Source organism: Scylla paramamosain, unplaced genomic scaffold (assembly GCF_035594125.1).
Source record: "Scylla paramamosain isolate STU-SP2022 unplaced genomic scaffold, ASM3559412v1 Contig2, whole genome shotgun sequence".
NCBI classification, from domain to species: domain Eukaryota; kingdom Metazoa; phylum Arthropoda; class Malacostraca; order Decapoda; family Portunidae; genus Scylla; species Scylla paramamosain.
Window position 1 is genome coordinate 3,177,501 of NW_026973667.1, and position 12,500 is coordinate 3,190,000.

Below are 12,500 nucleotides of genomic sequence, written 5' to 3' on the forward strand. Positions count from 1 at the left end.
CATTTCCAATTCTTTGTAATTTTGAGATTTCGTCTTCACTGTATTCCTAAATTTCCGATGAAAAGAGTATTGTTGACCGTGCCTTCCCCTGCAATGATGCAATAAGCCGCCGCCACCACCACCACCACCACCATCATCATCATCAGAACCCCGGTACAATATACATGTGTACCTATACAAAGATTATTGCAGTCTCTGTATATCTATTTTAGAAAGAATATGATAAGAAAGTCCAATTAAACTCCGATGGTCGTTTCAAATGGAAGAAAGAACGTGTGGGGGAGAGAATAAGAAGAAACAGACTAGTGAGCGTTAGAGAGACGGAAAGTTCCAAGCGAGAGTCACCAAAACAAACGCTGCATTCCTGTACTTATTTCAACATTTCTCTGCACTTACTCCACATGGCGTCAGTTTTACCCCGCGTGAACCTGCTGCTGGCCAGAAAGTGCCTCCTTCCACACCTGAGAGGCAATGCACACCGCTTACAGGTAAGATAACAGGATAAACACTTATATTCACTCGCCTGGCCCTCTGCCTGGCTTACGTAAAATGATGTTTCTTCAAATTCACTCATAATTCTCAACTCTTCTGTTTTTCAATTAAGTGTGAGGGGATTATAAGTTCCCTGGGGTAATATTGAAGTAACTTTGACATTTCTCCCTTCATTAGATATTGGAGGATACATTAGTAACTCAAACTTCAGTTCAAATTCACTCAGTTCATCAGTGCTCCAGCTAGTTTTCTTGGCATTCACCATTCATTTGTGGGCAAGAATGTGATGTAATTATTAAGAAAAATCACGTGGATCTATTTCCTCTCTCTCTCTCTCTCTCTCTCTCTCTCTCTCTCTCTCTCTCTCTCTCTCTCTCTCTCTCTCTCTCTCTCTCTCTCTCTCCAGTAAAGTAAACGAGCTGCATTTATCTCAGCCTAACCTAATTTAATCTGCCTTTGCATTGGAGAATTGGGATCCCAGGCAGGCCGGGCCCTCGCTTGTCGATTTGAGTTGCCATTTATGCATTTCTGTTGCAGTGTTAATACGCACGTTAGGTGAATAATGATACTGGTATGCTGGCCAGGAGAAGTCACCAGCTAATGCAGCTATACAGTGTGGCAGTATCCTTGCTTGCCCAACGTGGTAACACTGCAACAAAAGTGCATAATGCAAGCTGTGGACCCAGCCAGCCTGGGACCCCAATTCTTCATGAGTGCCTCTTTCTTAATCTAATGAAACCTAACCTAACCCTTGGATGGAAACACTGATGATGTTTCAGTGTCTAATACCCTCATTAAAAATTGCAGGAAAAATTATTCAACTAACTCCCCAAGTGGTTGGTTGGCTTCTTAAAGCTACCAATTCCTTCCCACAGGGCTGTTTTTGTACATCTCTCGCCATCTTTTACTGCTACTTTCACATTGACTGCTCTTCCAATCTTGCTAACCACATGCCTCCCCTCCTCCTGCGCCCTTGTTCTGTCAACCTTATTCTGTCCACTTCTCAAGAGTTAACCAGTATTCTCATTTTTTTCAACCCTTTCACTGGTAAACTCTGGAACTCCCTGCCTGCTGCTGTGTCTCCCCCTGCCTGTGACTTGAACTCTTTCAGGAGGGAGGCAGCAGCACACTTACCCTGCACCTTTGGATGATCCCTGTGATTTTTTTTTTTTTCTCCATATTTTTTTGCCCTTGCCAGTCCCTTGTGGAAAGAAAGAAAAAAAAATATATATAGAGTTAGTTTGTGCATGGCGAGGTGCTACTTTACACAGCCCCACACTAAGCAGGCCCCACTAATTCCTTGTTTTGCATCCTAACTTCCCCAATTTCTTCCCACAGGGGTGCTGCAGGACACACAGCGGTAATGAGGGGGTGTTTCTGAGATGTTGCACCACTCAGACCCCCAGTAGCCAGCCCCCTCGGAAGCAGACAGCAGGGAAGACTAGGGGCCCCATCACTTGGAAGTCCCTTGCTGCCACTGGTGCTCTGGGGTCGGTCTTGCTTGGGTTTATGCTCTACATCAAGAAGGAGAAGGAGCTGGGTGAGTTTCTGTGTGTGTGTGTGTGTGTGTGTGTGTGTGTGTGTGTGTGTGTGTGTGTGTGTGTGTGTGTGTGTGTGTGTGTGTGTGTGTGTGTGTGCAGAAGGACAAGAAAACCTCATAAATTTCCTTCTTTTTTTATGTTATCAAATGTTAAATGAAATTGGGGAAAAAAGCTTTATTTAAGTAAGTTTCTGTATGTATCAATATCAAATCTATCTATCTATTTATCTATCTATCTATCCATCCGTGAATGTGTCTGTCTTTCCATTTCTCCTAGCCTTAATGAATTACCTAATCTATCTATCTAACCATTCACCTTTCTATCTCCATCTGTTTATATATCCATCAATCTACCAATCTATCTGTCAGCTTGAATCATCTATCTATCTTTCCATCTCTCAGTCTATCAGTATATCAAACTACCTATCTTTTCAAACCACACCCAAACAATTCATTTTATCTATATCTTTCTATCTATCAGTCTACTCATCTATCTAACCATCCAATTTTTCAACCAACCCATCTGTCCAACCATCCGTTTCGCCATCCCAGCCCTGGCAAGAGAGAGGAAGAGAATGCTCGGAAAGGCAAATATTGGGGGACGTTTCGATTTGGTGGACCACAATGGAACGCCAAGAAAGAGCGAAGATTTTCATGGTCAGTGGGTGCTTCTCTATTTCGGATTCACTCACTGCCCCGATGTGTGTCCCGATGAGCTGGAGAAGATGGCGGTGGTGGTTGATGCGCTTGGTGAGTGTTAGGTTAGGGTAGTGGTGATGTTGGTTTGTGTTTGCTTGTAGTTGTTGTTGTTGTATAGTAGTGGTAGTTGAAATGATGATAATAGTAGTAGTAGTAATAGGAATAGTGGTAGGTGTTGCTGTTATAGAAGTAGTATAGTAGTATTAGAAGTAGTAGTAGTAGTAGTCTTTGTCATTGTTGTTATAGTAGTAGTAGTAGTAGATGTTTTTGTTATAACTAGTAGTATTGCCTAAGTTGGATTAATTGTGGGTGAATAACCATGCCAAACCTAACCTAAACCAAAGCAAACCTAACCTAACTTAACCTAACCTAACATAACATAACCTAACCTAACCTAACCTAACCTAACCTAACCTAACCTAACTTAACCTAACCTAACCTAACCTAACCTAACTTAACCTAACATAACCTAACCTAACCTAACCTAACCTAACCTAACCTAACCTTACTTAACTTAACCAAACAAAACAAAAAACAAATCAAACCTAACTTAACCTAACCTAACATGATCCCCTCTCCCCCCCAGACAAGATGGACAGTGCCAAGCCAGCACAGCCTCTCTTCATCACAGTCGACCCTCACCGTGACTCGAAGGAAGCCATCAAGACCTACCTCAAGGAATTCCACCCCAAATTCATAGGCCTAACAGGAACAGATGAGCAGATTTCAGCAGCCTGCCGGGCCTACAGAGTCTACTACAGTGCCGGGCCGAGAGATGATGACGATGATTATATTGTGAGTTGTTGTTGTCGTTGTTGTGGTTGTGGTGGTGGTGGTATTTGGAGGAGGAGGAGGAGGAGGAAGAGTTTTTAGTGTGTGCAAAGAAAGAGGAGGAGGAGGAGGAAGAAGATATGAAGAAAAGAATTGAATAAGAAGAAGAAAAAAGTTGAAGAAGAAAAAAAGAAAAAAATAGGAAGAAAAAGAGAGAGAGAGATAGATACATAGCTTAACCTAACCAAACCTTAACCAAACCTAACCTAACCTTCCCAACAGGTGGACCACACAATAATAACATACCTCATCAATCCGGACGGTGATTTCATCGACTATTACGGCCAGAACAAGACCGCTGAGCAGATGGTGGCCAGCATAGCAGTAAACATGAAGAAATTTGAAGAAATGCAGCGAGGTCTTGCCGGCGGTCTGCTGGGAAAACTGCTGTGAGAGTGGAAGGTACATTCTGGATGGTTTGCATGGTTTTGAAATGTACTGGCGGTGATTTTTTGTTAGCTTTTCGAAGAATCTTGAAGGTCTTGTGTCATTCTGGATGGTTTGCGGATGGTTTGTAGGAAGAATTTTTAATGTTCTAGATCATTTTTTTAGGGTTGGTTTTTAAAAAGTTTGAAAGGTGCTGGGTAATTTGGAAGGTTTGATTAGACCTTGGAAGGAACTGGACTCTACGATTTTTGGATGGTCTGGAAGATATTATGTAGTCTTTGGAAGGTTGTAGTTAAGTTTGTTAAGTTCTGCATGGTTAGGTTACAATTGGAGGGCTTTTGGAAGGTTGTAAAAGGTACTAAGTGATTTTTTGGAAGGTTTTCGAAGGTATGGATGGTTAAGTTGCTGGTCAGTCAATGGATGGTTGAGGATGGCTTTCGGAAGGTCATGGGTAATTTCTGGAAGGTTTTAAGAGAATCTGGAAGGTCATGGATGGTTTTTCAAAAGTTCCATGTGTAGATTTTAGGTTAATTTTCTTTTTTTATTTTAAGTAATTTCAGTTTTTTTTCTTTTCCTTTTTCATTTGTTTCTTTTCTTTGCCTTTACATTTTTTTTTCCTCTTCCTCTTCCTTTTCCTCCATTTTTTCTTTTCTTTTTCCTATTCTTATCTTCTTTCGCCTCCCCCTCCTCCTCCTCTTCCTTCATTAGTACTTCTTTATCATTTATTTATTTATTTATTTATTTACAAACAGAGAAAGGGAAACAGAAGAAGGAAGGAAGAGGAAGAGGAGGAGGAGGAGAAGCAAGATGAAGAGGAGCAGAAAGATAGACAGGAATAATAGAAAGACAGACAGACAGACAGACAGACAGAGGTGAGAGGGTAGATATCAGAATATATTTTTTTCTTTTCCTTTTTTATTTATTTTTTTGCTCAATTTTTATTTTTTCTGATTTATTTATTTATTTATTTATTTATTTATTGGTAGGCCTAAAATGTTGAGATTCAGGCCTAGGTATGACATTGTTGTTACTGTTATTGTTGTCATTGTTGTTATTATTATTATTATTATTATTATTATTATTATTATTATTATTATTATTATTATTATTATTATTATTATGGTTATCTCTCTCTCTCTTTCTCTCTCTCCCCCCTCCATGTGTACATACGTGTGTGTGTGCGTGTGTGTGTGTGTGTGTGTGTGTGTGTGTGTGTGTGTGTCTGTGTGTAATATATGTGTATTTATGTAATTTTTTAACAATACAAGGAGATAAATGGATTTGTGTATTATTATTACTATTATTATTATTATTATTATTATTATTATTATTATTATTATTATTATTATTATTATTATTGTTATTATTACTACTACTACTACTACTACTACTACTACTACTACTACTGTTATTATTATTATTATTATTATTATTATTATTATCAACTTAATCATAATAAGATATATAAACAAATAAAGCAATGGAGAAGTAGTAGTAGTAATAGTAGTAGTAGTAGTAGTAGTAGTAGTAGTGATTTATCAGTGTAATTCCTTTAACAAAATACAGAAAAAATCCTTTACTTAAACAAGGAAAGAAACAAATTCCCGTATCTAAAAATACCTCAGAATATTACGTTTTCTTTAACATAAATATTAAAAAAACTTTATCCAAACCAGTGCATTCCTTTGCTTCAGTCACTCATTAAGCTTACAGTGGAAAGGACAGCAGACCATCCTAGTAATTGCATGATTGTAATAGGAGGAGGAGGAGGAGGAGGGAGTGAGGCATTGGAGCAGAAGAGTAGTTTTTGATTGGAGGAGGAGGAGGAGGAAGAACAAGAAGAGGGGACTTTTTTTTATATAATTTGTGAAGTGAAGTGTTTCTCCTGGCCTGTGGGGTGTGGCAGGGTGACGCATGAGACTGTCTCTTTCCCCCAGCGGCTGTGTGTGTGTGTGTGTGTGTGTGTGTGTGTGTGTGTGTGTGTGTGTGTTTGGGCTGACTGATGTAGGATTGCCAGCCTGGTATAGAGATAGACTACTACTACTACTACTACTACTACTACTACTACTACTACTACTACTACTACTACTACTACTACTTCTACTTCTACTACTGTCCCTTTTCCACCAGGCGCCACCAGGGATAGGAGTGTGAATGGTGTGTGTGTGTGTGTGTGTGTGTGTGTGTGTGTGTGTATGTGTGTGTGTGGTGCCTTGTCTGGGCCGCCCTGTGTGGAACCGTTAGCTTGGTGTAGACAGATAGTGAAGTGAATGATAAAAATACTTGTGTGGGATTTCTTTACTAAAAACAAACAAGAAATGTAATGTTTCTTTCAAGTACCACCAGAAAATGACATTTGTTTAACTTAATACCATAAAGGATGTTGCAGAAATTAGCATTCCTTTAAGTAAATGCCACCAAAAGACTATTCCTTTAAGTAAATATAAAAAGAAATCTAATTCATTTAAGTACCACCAAAAAGATAACATTTAGTAAACACTATAAAAAGATGCAACACAATATTCCTTTAATTAAATATCACTTGCAAAACTATCATTCACTTATCCAAATTGTAAGTAAAAAAATAAATAAATAAATTCCTTTACTAAAACCAACCAAAAGTAAACAAAACAATAATTTCTTTACTGAAACAAAATTATAAAGCAACAAGTCCTTCACTAAAAATCTAAACAAAACAATCTTTCACTAAAATAAAAGTAAACAAAACAATTCCTTTACTAAAACACCAAAACAAAAATCATTCCTTTACCCACAACTTAAACCAACACCAACAATTATTCCTTTACTAAGAAAAACAAATCATCTCTTTCTCTCCCCACTCCTCTCTAATGTCCCCTCTCTTCTCCCTCTTCCGACCCCCATCTCTCACCCATCTCCCTCACCCCCTCACCCTAGCCTAGCCTTAAGCACCCCTTCATCAATAACAAACTCCTCTGGGGGAGTTCCCTTCACCCCAAGCCCAGTCACAGCAAAGGTGGCCCCGGCTGGCTGCCCCTCAACCTCCTCCGGGGTCAGGCCAAGGCTGCCGGAAGTCACATAGAGGGTAGTGTAGTCTTGACCTCCGAAACAGACTGAGGTTATATTCTTGGCAGGCATTGTGATCTTGCGCTTGATCTTTCTTGCCCTTGGGTCGATGCAGATGACCTGGCCAGGGGAGGCTTTGTTTAGGTTTGGGTTGGGTTTGGTTGGGTTGGTTTGGTTAGGTTGGGTTGGTTTGGTTAGGTTGGGTCTGGTTGAGTTTAGTTAGGTCTGAAGAGGGCTGAGTTTAGTTAGGTTAGGTCCAAACACACACACACACACACACACACACACAGCCATAATGACATGACAAATTAGATGAAAAAATAGGACATTACAAGCTTAACTCAATCCTGTAAAAACACAATTAGATAACACACACACACACACACACACACACACACACACACACACACACACACACACACACACACACACACACACACACACCTTGGCCCCATAGAAGCAGGCCACCCATAGGTCACCATTGGTATCTATACACATGCCGTCAGGAATATCTGGAACTAATCCCTCCGCCTTGAAATCCACAAGTTTGCGACGGTTACCTGAAAAAAGAAAATAGGTTAGGTGTTTATTGTTTATTTATTTTTTCTTTTTTTTCTTTTTTCTTTTTCATTATCTAGAAACATTTTCAACATTTTTCACATTATCCTGCTTGGTGGATTCTGCATCTTTGTCAGGCTGTAGTGAGAATGTTTTGGGGTTCTCATAATTCCAGTGGTCGTTTAACAGGCTGCAGTGGAAGTTACCAGGTCTGTTCTATCCACTTACCTAATGCGAGAGTTAGTATTCTCGATTTTTCATCCTTTTTGCTGGTAAACTCTGCCCTGTCCAGCTCACTAATGCAAGAGTTAACCAGTATTCTCATTCTTTCATCTTTTTTTTGTGGTAAACTCTGCCCTGTCCAGCTCACTAATGCAAGAGTTAACCAGTATTCTCATTCTTTCATCTTTTTCAGTGGTAAACTCTGTCCTGTCCAGCTCACTAATGCAAGAGTTAACCAGTATTCTCATTCATCTTTTTCAGTGGTAAACTCTGTCCTGTCCAGCTCACTAATGCAAGAGTTAACCATTATTATCATTCTTTCATCCCTTTCAGTGGTAAACTCTGCCCTGTCCAGCTCACTAATGCAAGAGTCAACCAGTATTCTCAATCTTTCATCCCTTTCAATGATAAGCTCTGTCCTGTCCAGCTCACTAATGCAAGAGTTAACAATTATTCTCAGTCTTTCATCCCTTTCAGTGATAAACTCTGTCCTGTCCAGCTCACTAATGCAAGAGTTAACCAGTATTCTCATTCTTTCATCTTTTTTTGTGGTAAACTCTGTCCTGTCCAGCTCACTAATGCAAGAGTTAACCAGTATTCTCAATCTTTCATCCCTTTCAGTGATAAACTCTGTCCTGTCCAGCTCACTAATGCAAGAGTTAACCAGTATTCTCAATCTTTCATCCGTTTTGCTGGTAAACTCTGCCTTGTCCACTTTCCTAATGCAAGAGTTAACAATTATTCTCAGTCTTTCATCCCTTTTCACTGGTAAACTCTGGAACCCTCTGCCTACTTCTGTATTTCCCCCTGCCTGTGACTTGAACCCTTTCAGGAGGGAGGCTTCAACACACTTATCCTCAAATTTTCGATTATTCTTATAACTTTAATGGGCCTTTTATTGTCATCATTTTTGTTGCCATTGGCCATTGCCCCTTTTATAAGACAAAATGGCTGTCTTACCAATCTTTCCCGTAGCATCATCATAGTCAAAGGCATCCACAGAATAAGCAATGGAGTCTATATAGTAGAAGGTCTTCTTGTCATGACTCCAGGCTAACCCGTTGCTGAGATTGATCTGCAACACGCCAAAGATCAAGATTAAGATTGGCCTGATGATGATGATGATAATAGCAAGTCCCCTAAACGCCAGACTAGATTTCAATTTTTCTTTTTAGTTACCCATTAAAATCCTACTCACCAAAGAAAACGTAACTCTTCCCTTGCCTCAGAAAACGGTCTTTTGAATGGACAAGGTTAATGTACCTCTTAACGCATATATATTTACTTTTCTATGTATTTCTTGGTATTTTTTTTTTTATACGATTAATAGAAGCAAAATTTGTAAGTAGACTGGTGAATGAATTACTGTTAAAGAAGATAGTTGATGAAAACCATTATCCTGACCTTGTCCACGGCGCAATCCAAGGTCAGGTCATTGTGGAGGCAGTAGATATGACCTTTTGCCATGGGTAACACTCCCGGGGCAGTTTCTTGACCCATTGTGCCTAGAGAGAGAGAGAGAGAGAGAGAGAGAGAGAGAGAGAGAGAGAGTCGTGAATGAAGTTTTATTTTTTTTTACTTTTTCTCATTAGTCATATTTTTTATTTAGATTTTTTTATGTTCACACACACACACGTATTATCTTTTTTCTATAAATATATCATTGTTCTTGATCTTGTAACAGTAGTAATAGTAGTAACAATCCTTTCATTGCTTCTACTATCAAACACACACACACACACACACACACACCTGCCCACAGTCTGCCACGGGGGTCACACTTCCCGTCATTAAATCTATTGGTAGGTGTGTCACTCTCTACCGTGTGCAGCGTGACCTTAGCCTTCCTCGTGTGGGTGTCTGGGTCAGTCTCAGGCCATTCCACCAGCGTCACTGACCTCCCCAGCCCCACCGCGTATAAGTCAGGGTGATTCTTGACCGGGACCACGAAGGAGAGAGTGCCCCCTGCGCCGTCTGGTTCTGAGAGAGAGAGAGAGAGAGAGAGAGACTTTGAAGATCGTATGCTGAATCCATGCCGCATATCCACATTTCAAAAGCTGAGAGATTGTAACACATAAGAAAGTGTGCAAAAAGTCATAGGTGATACAGAAAAAAATGTTTGTGTGGCAGTCGAATCACTCACCCACGTGCAGTTTCTGGTGTCTTCCCGTGTCAGTAAAAAGTCGGTGTATTTCGCCTCTGTTTATGTCAACAAAGAGCAAACAGCGGCGGTCCATCACCCAGTGGGGCCCCTCGCCGATGATGAGGCCTTTTGGTGCCACCTGCTGGATGTGCACGCCCTCCTCTGCCATCTGCGGCATGGGTTTAATATCAGTGGGCGTGCCTCTTATAAATTGTCATTAAAAGTACAAGTTCAAGACCAGTATACGGTTTTGATGTGTTTTAAGGGAAAATTATGTAATTACTACTGCTATTACTACTACTACTACTACTACTACTACTGAGATGGCTAGTTTAGTTTGTTTTAAGTCTTCTCACGAAAATTAAGTCATAAGCAGGGAAAAAATAAATAAATGAAAGACAATAAGTGTGGAATTTACGAGGAAAATGAATGAAGCAGTAAAGATGAACCTGCATTAGTGAGGTGGACAAAAATGAGGATGAAATTAAGCAAATATTTTCAGAGGCCGTGTGGGAGTGGGAGGCATGCAGTCAAGGTCACGGGGGCAGTCACCTAACAAGCAGAAGCAGAAGCAGACAACATTACGGCTATGAGCTACTACGGCTAACTTCCAAGGCCACAGAGATAACTATCCGGATTCTCAAGAGTGTTTCTCCGGTTAATAATGTAGAAACCTTGTCAATTTGTCACGAAAACCTTAAAAAACGCCCATGACAACCCGTGCAACTAAAGACTTTGGAAAAATAATGAAGTTGTGGCGTATAAGTGTTTCAAAGCACGGATCTCAGCAACACGAGATGTGCCCCGCTCTGAAATAATAGGAGGATCACAGAAGTCAGGCGCTTTGTGGCTTTCCCGCGTGAACTGAGTCGTGTCTGGTAAGTGACGCTGAGACTAGTTGCGTGAGACCTATTTCTATCAAACATTATTCCTCCTTTGTGCTTATTGTTACCTGATTGATTTTTGAGTCAGGGGACAGTCAAATCATTGCACTTCTCGATTTGCTGTTGTTTAAGACGTACAGCGCTGCACAGGAGGCACCGTCACCGAGTTAATGAAGTGAATGTGGAATGTGATCTACACTCTAGCCTGCTCCTCCTTGAACGAAGCCTGTCAGCCAGTCACGACCAGGCACCAGTGATACCCTCTCAACTCCCACAGCCAAAGTTTTCATATTTCTCCGTCTACCCTCGTCAACTAGACCAGGATATACTACTATTACTATTACTACTACTATTACTACTACCATCAACAACAACACTACTACTACTTATGTTACTACCAACACCATCACTACTACTACTACCTCAACTCCCCCAGCCAAAGATTTTCTATTTCTCCGCCAACTTTCCTCAAGCAGGCCAGGATATACTACTACTACTACTACTACTACTACCACCACCAACAGCAACAGTACTACCACGACTACTACTATTACCACCAACACTACTACGACTACTACTGCTATTACCACCAATACTACTGCTACAAATACCACCACCACCAACATTACTACTACTACTATTACTGCTACTCACTTTAGCCTCTTGACGGAGAGCGAACAAGACAACGACTGAACCGGCTGACGATCTAAACCAGAGAGAGAGAGAGAGAGAGAGAGAGAGAGAGAGAGAGCAATTGTCATGGTGATAGAGAGAGAGAGAGAGAGAGAGAGAGAGGGCCAAGAACATAATTTCAAGGTCATCTTTATCTGCCGTACTCTCTCTCTCTCTCTCTCTCTCTCTCTCTCTCTCTCTCTCTCTCTCTCTCTCTCTCTCTCTCTCTCTCTCTCTCTCTAGGAAAAAGAATAATTGAGTCCTTGAGATAAGATAGATATTTTATTGTGGCGGAATCATTACAAAACAAAGGAACAAAGAAAGGAGTGTTGTTGTTGTTGTTGTTGTTGTTACTCTGGATTGCGACTTTTTTTCTTTCTTTGTCTCCTTGTTCGTTTGTTGTAGTTGTTGTTGTTGTTGCTGCAGCTGCTTTTGTTGTTATTGTCGTTGTTGCTACTGTTGCTGTTGCTGCTGCTGTTGTTGCTGGTCTTGTTTTTGTTGTCGTTCTTATTACTATTACTAACTTTTCCTATTTTCTCCCATAAACCTTCACTTTCCACCAAAATGCACAACTTCACTCCTTCATCACCTCTTTCAATTTCCCCAAATCACACTTGAAAACATTAGCGGGCAGCCCCTTCACACCCAGCCCTGTCACAGCATACGTGGAGCCCGCCTCTGGATACTGCGCTCTCTCTTGCTCACTCAGTCTAAGTGTACCAGTCGTGATGAACAGAGTAGCCAGGTCAGGTCCGCCGAAGCAAGCTGAGGTGACGTTTGGTGAAGGGACAGGCACTTTCCGGGTAACCTTGCGTGTGACTGGGTTTATGCAGATAACCTGAGGGGATAAATAGGTGTTAGATACTTATGTGTGTGTGTGTGTGTTTGCTGGTTTGGTAGTTTAGCATAATAATAATAATAGTTAACCACCTGGCCGCCACCGAAGCAAGCAACCCACAAATTTCCATCAGTATCGATCGTCATACCATCTGGTGACTCCCCTCCTAGTCCGTTTTCTTTGAAGCTG

General features: G+C 40.7%; 2 protein-coding genes across 2 annotated transcripts in view; one reads left to right on the forward strand and one right to left on the reverse strand.

Annotated features, from left to right (window-relative positions):
- Positions 1 to 298: 298 nt before the first annotated feature.
- LOC135096053 (protein SCO1 homolog, mitochondrial-like) lies at positions 299 to 5,227 on the forward strand. The gene is made up of 6 exons (XM_063997269.1): positions 299 to 488; positions 1,831 to 2,032; positions 2,585 to 2,782; positions 3,318 to 3,526; positions 3,785 to 3,964; positions 4,702 to 5,227. Exons 1-5 carry the CDS (start codon positions 402 to 404, stop codon positions 3,953 to 3,955), a joined length of 867 nt encoding a protein of 288 aa, XP_063853339.1. The 5' UTR covers positions 299 to 401; the 3' UTR covers positions 3,956 to 3,964; positions 4,702 to 5,227.
- Positions 5,228 to 6,232: 1,005 nt separating this feature from the next.
- The window catches only part of LOC135095932 (uncharacterized), a 9,818-nt gene continuing 3,550 nt past the window's right edge, over positions 6,233 to 12,500 (reverse strand). The window contains exons 7-15 of the mRNA XM_063997080.1: positions 12,404 to 12,500; positions 12,052 to 12,311; positions 11,456 to 11,567; positions 9,918 to 10,086; positions 9,527 to 9,754; positions 9,179 to 9,279; positions 8,735 to 8,849; positions 7,439 to 7,554; positions 6,233 to 7,114 (exon numbers count right to left, since the gene is read on the reverse strand). The exon at positions 12,404 to 12,500 is cut by the window's right edge and continues 19 nt beyond it. Of these exons, the coding sequence (XP_063853150.1) occupies positions 6,857 to 7,114; positions 7,439 to 7,554; positions 8,735 to 8,849; positions 9,179 to 9,279; positions 9,527 to 9,754; positions 9,918 to 10,086; positions 11,456 to 11,567; positions 12,052 to 12,311; positions 12,404 to 12,500 (1,456 nt within the window). The 3' untranslated portion in view covers positions 6,233 to 6,856. The remainder of the gene's footprint in view (positions 7,115 to 7,438; positions 7,555 to 8,734; positions 8,850 to 9,178; positions 9,280 to 9,526; positions 9,755 to 9,917; positions 10,087 to 11,455; positions 11,568 to 12,051; positions 12,312 to 12,403) is intronic.

Bases quoted from the DNA above. Each gene is read 5' to 3' on its own strand.
- LOC135096053 (XM_063997269.1), top strand. From the start codon at position 402: ATGGCGTCAGTTTTACCCCGCGTGAACCTGCTGCTGGCCAGAAAGTGC. The intron at 489-1,830 runs GTAAGATAACAG...TTCTTCCCACAG, and splicing joins GCAATGCACACCGCTTACAG to GGGTGCTGCAGGACACACAG. The intron at 2,783-3,317 runs GTGAGTGTTAGG...TCTCCCCCCCAG, and splicing joins GGTGGTGGTTGATGCGCTTG to ACAAGATGGACAGTGCCAAG.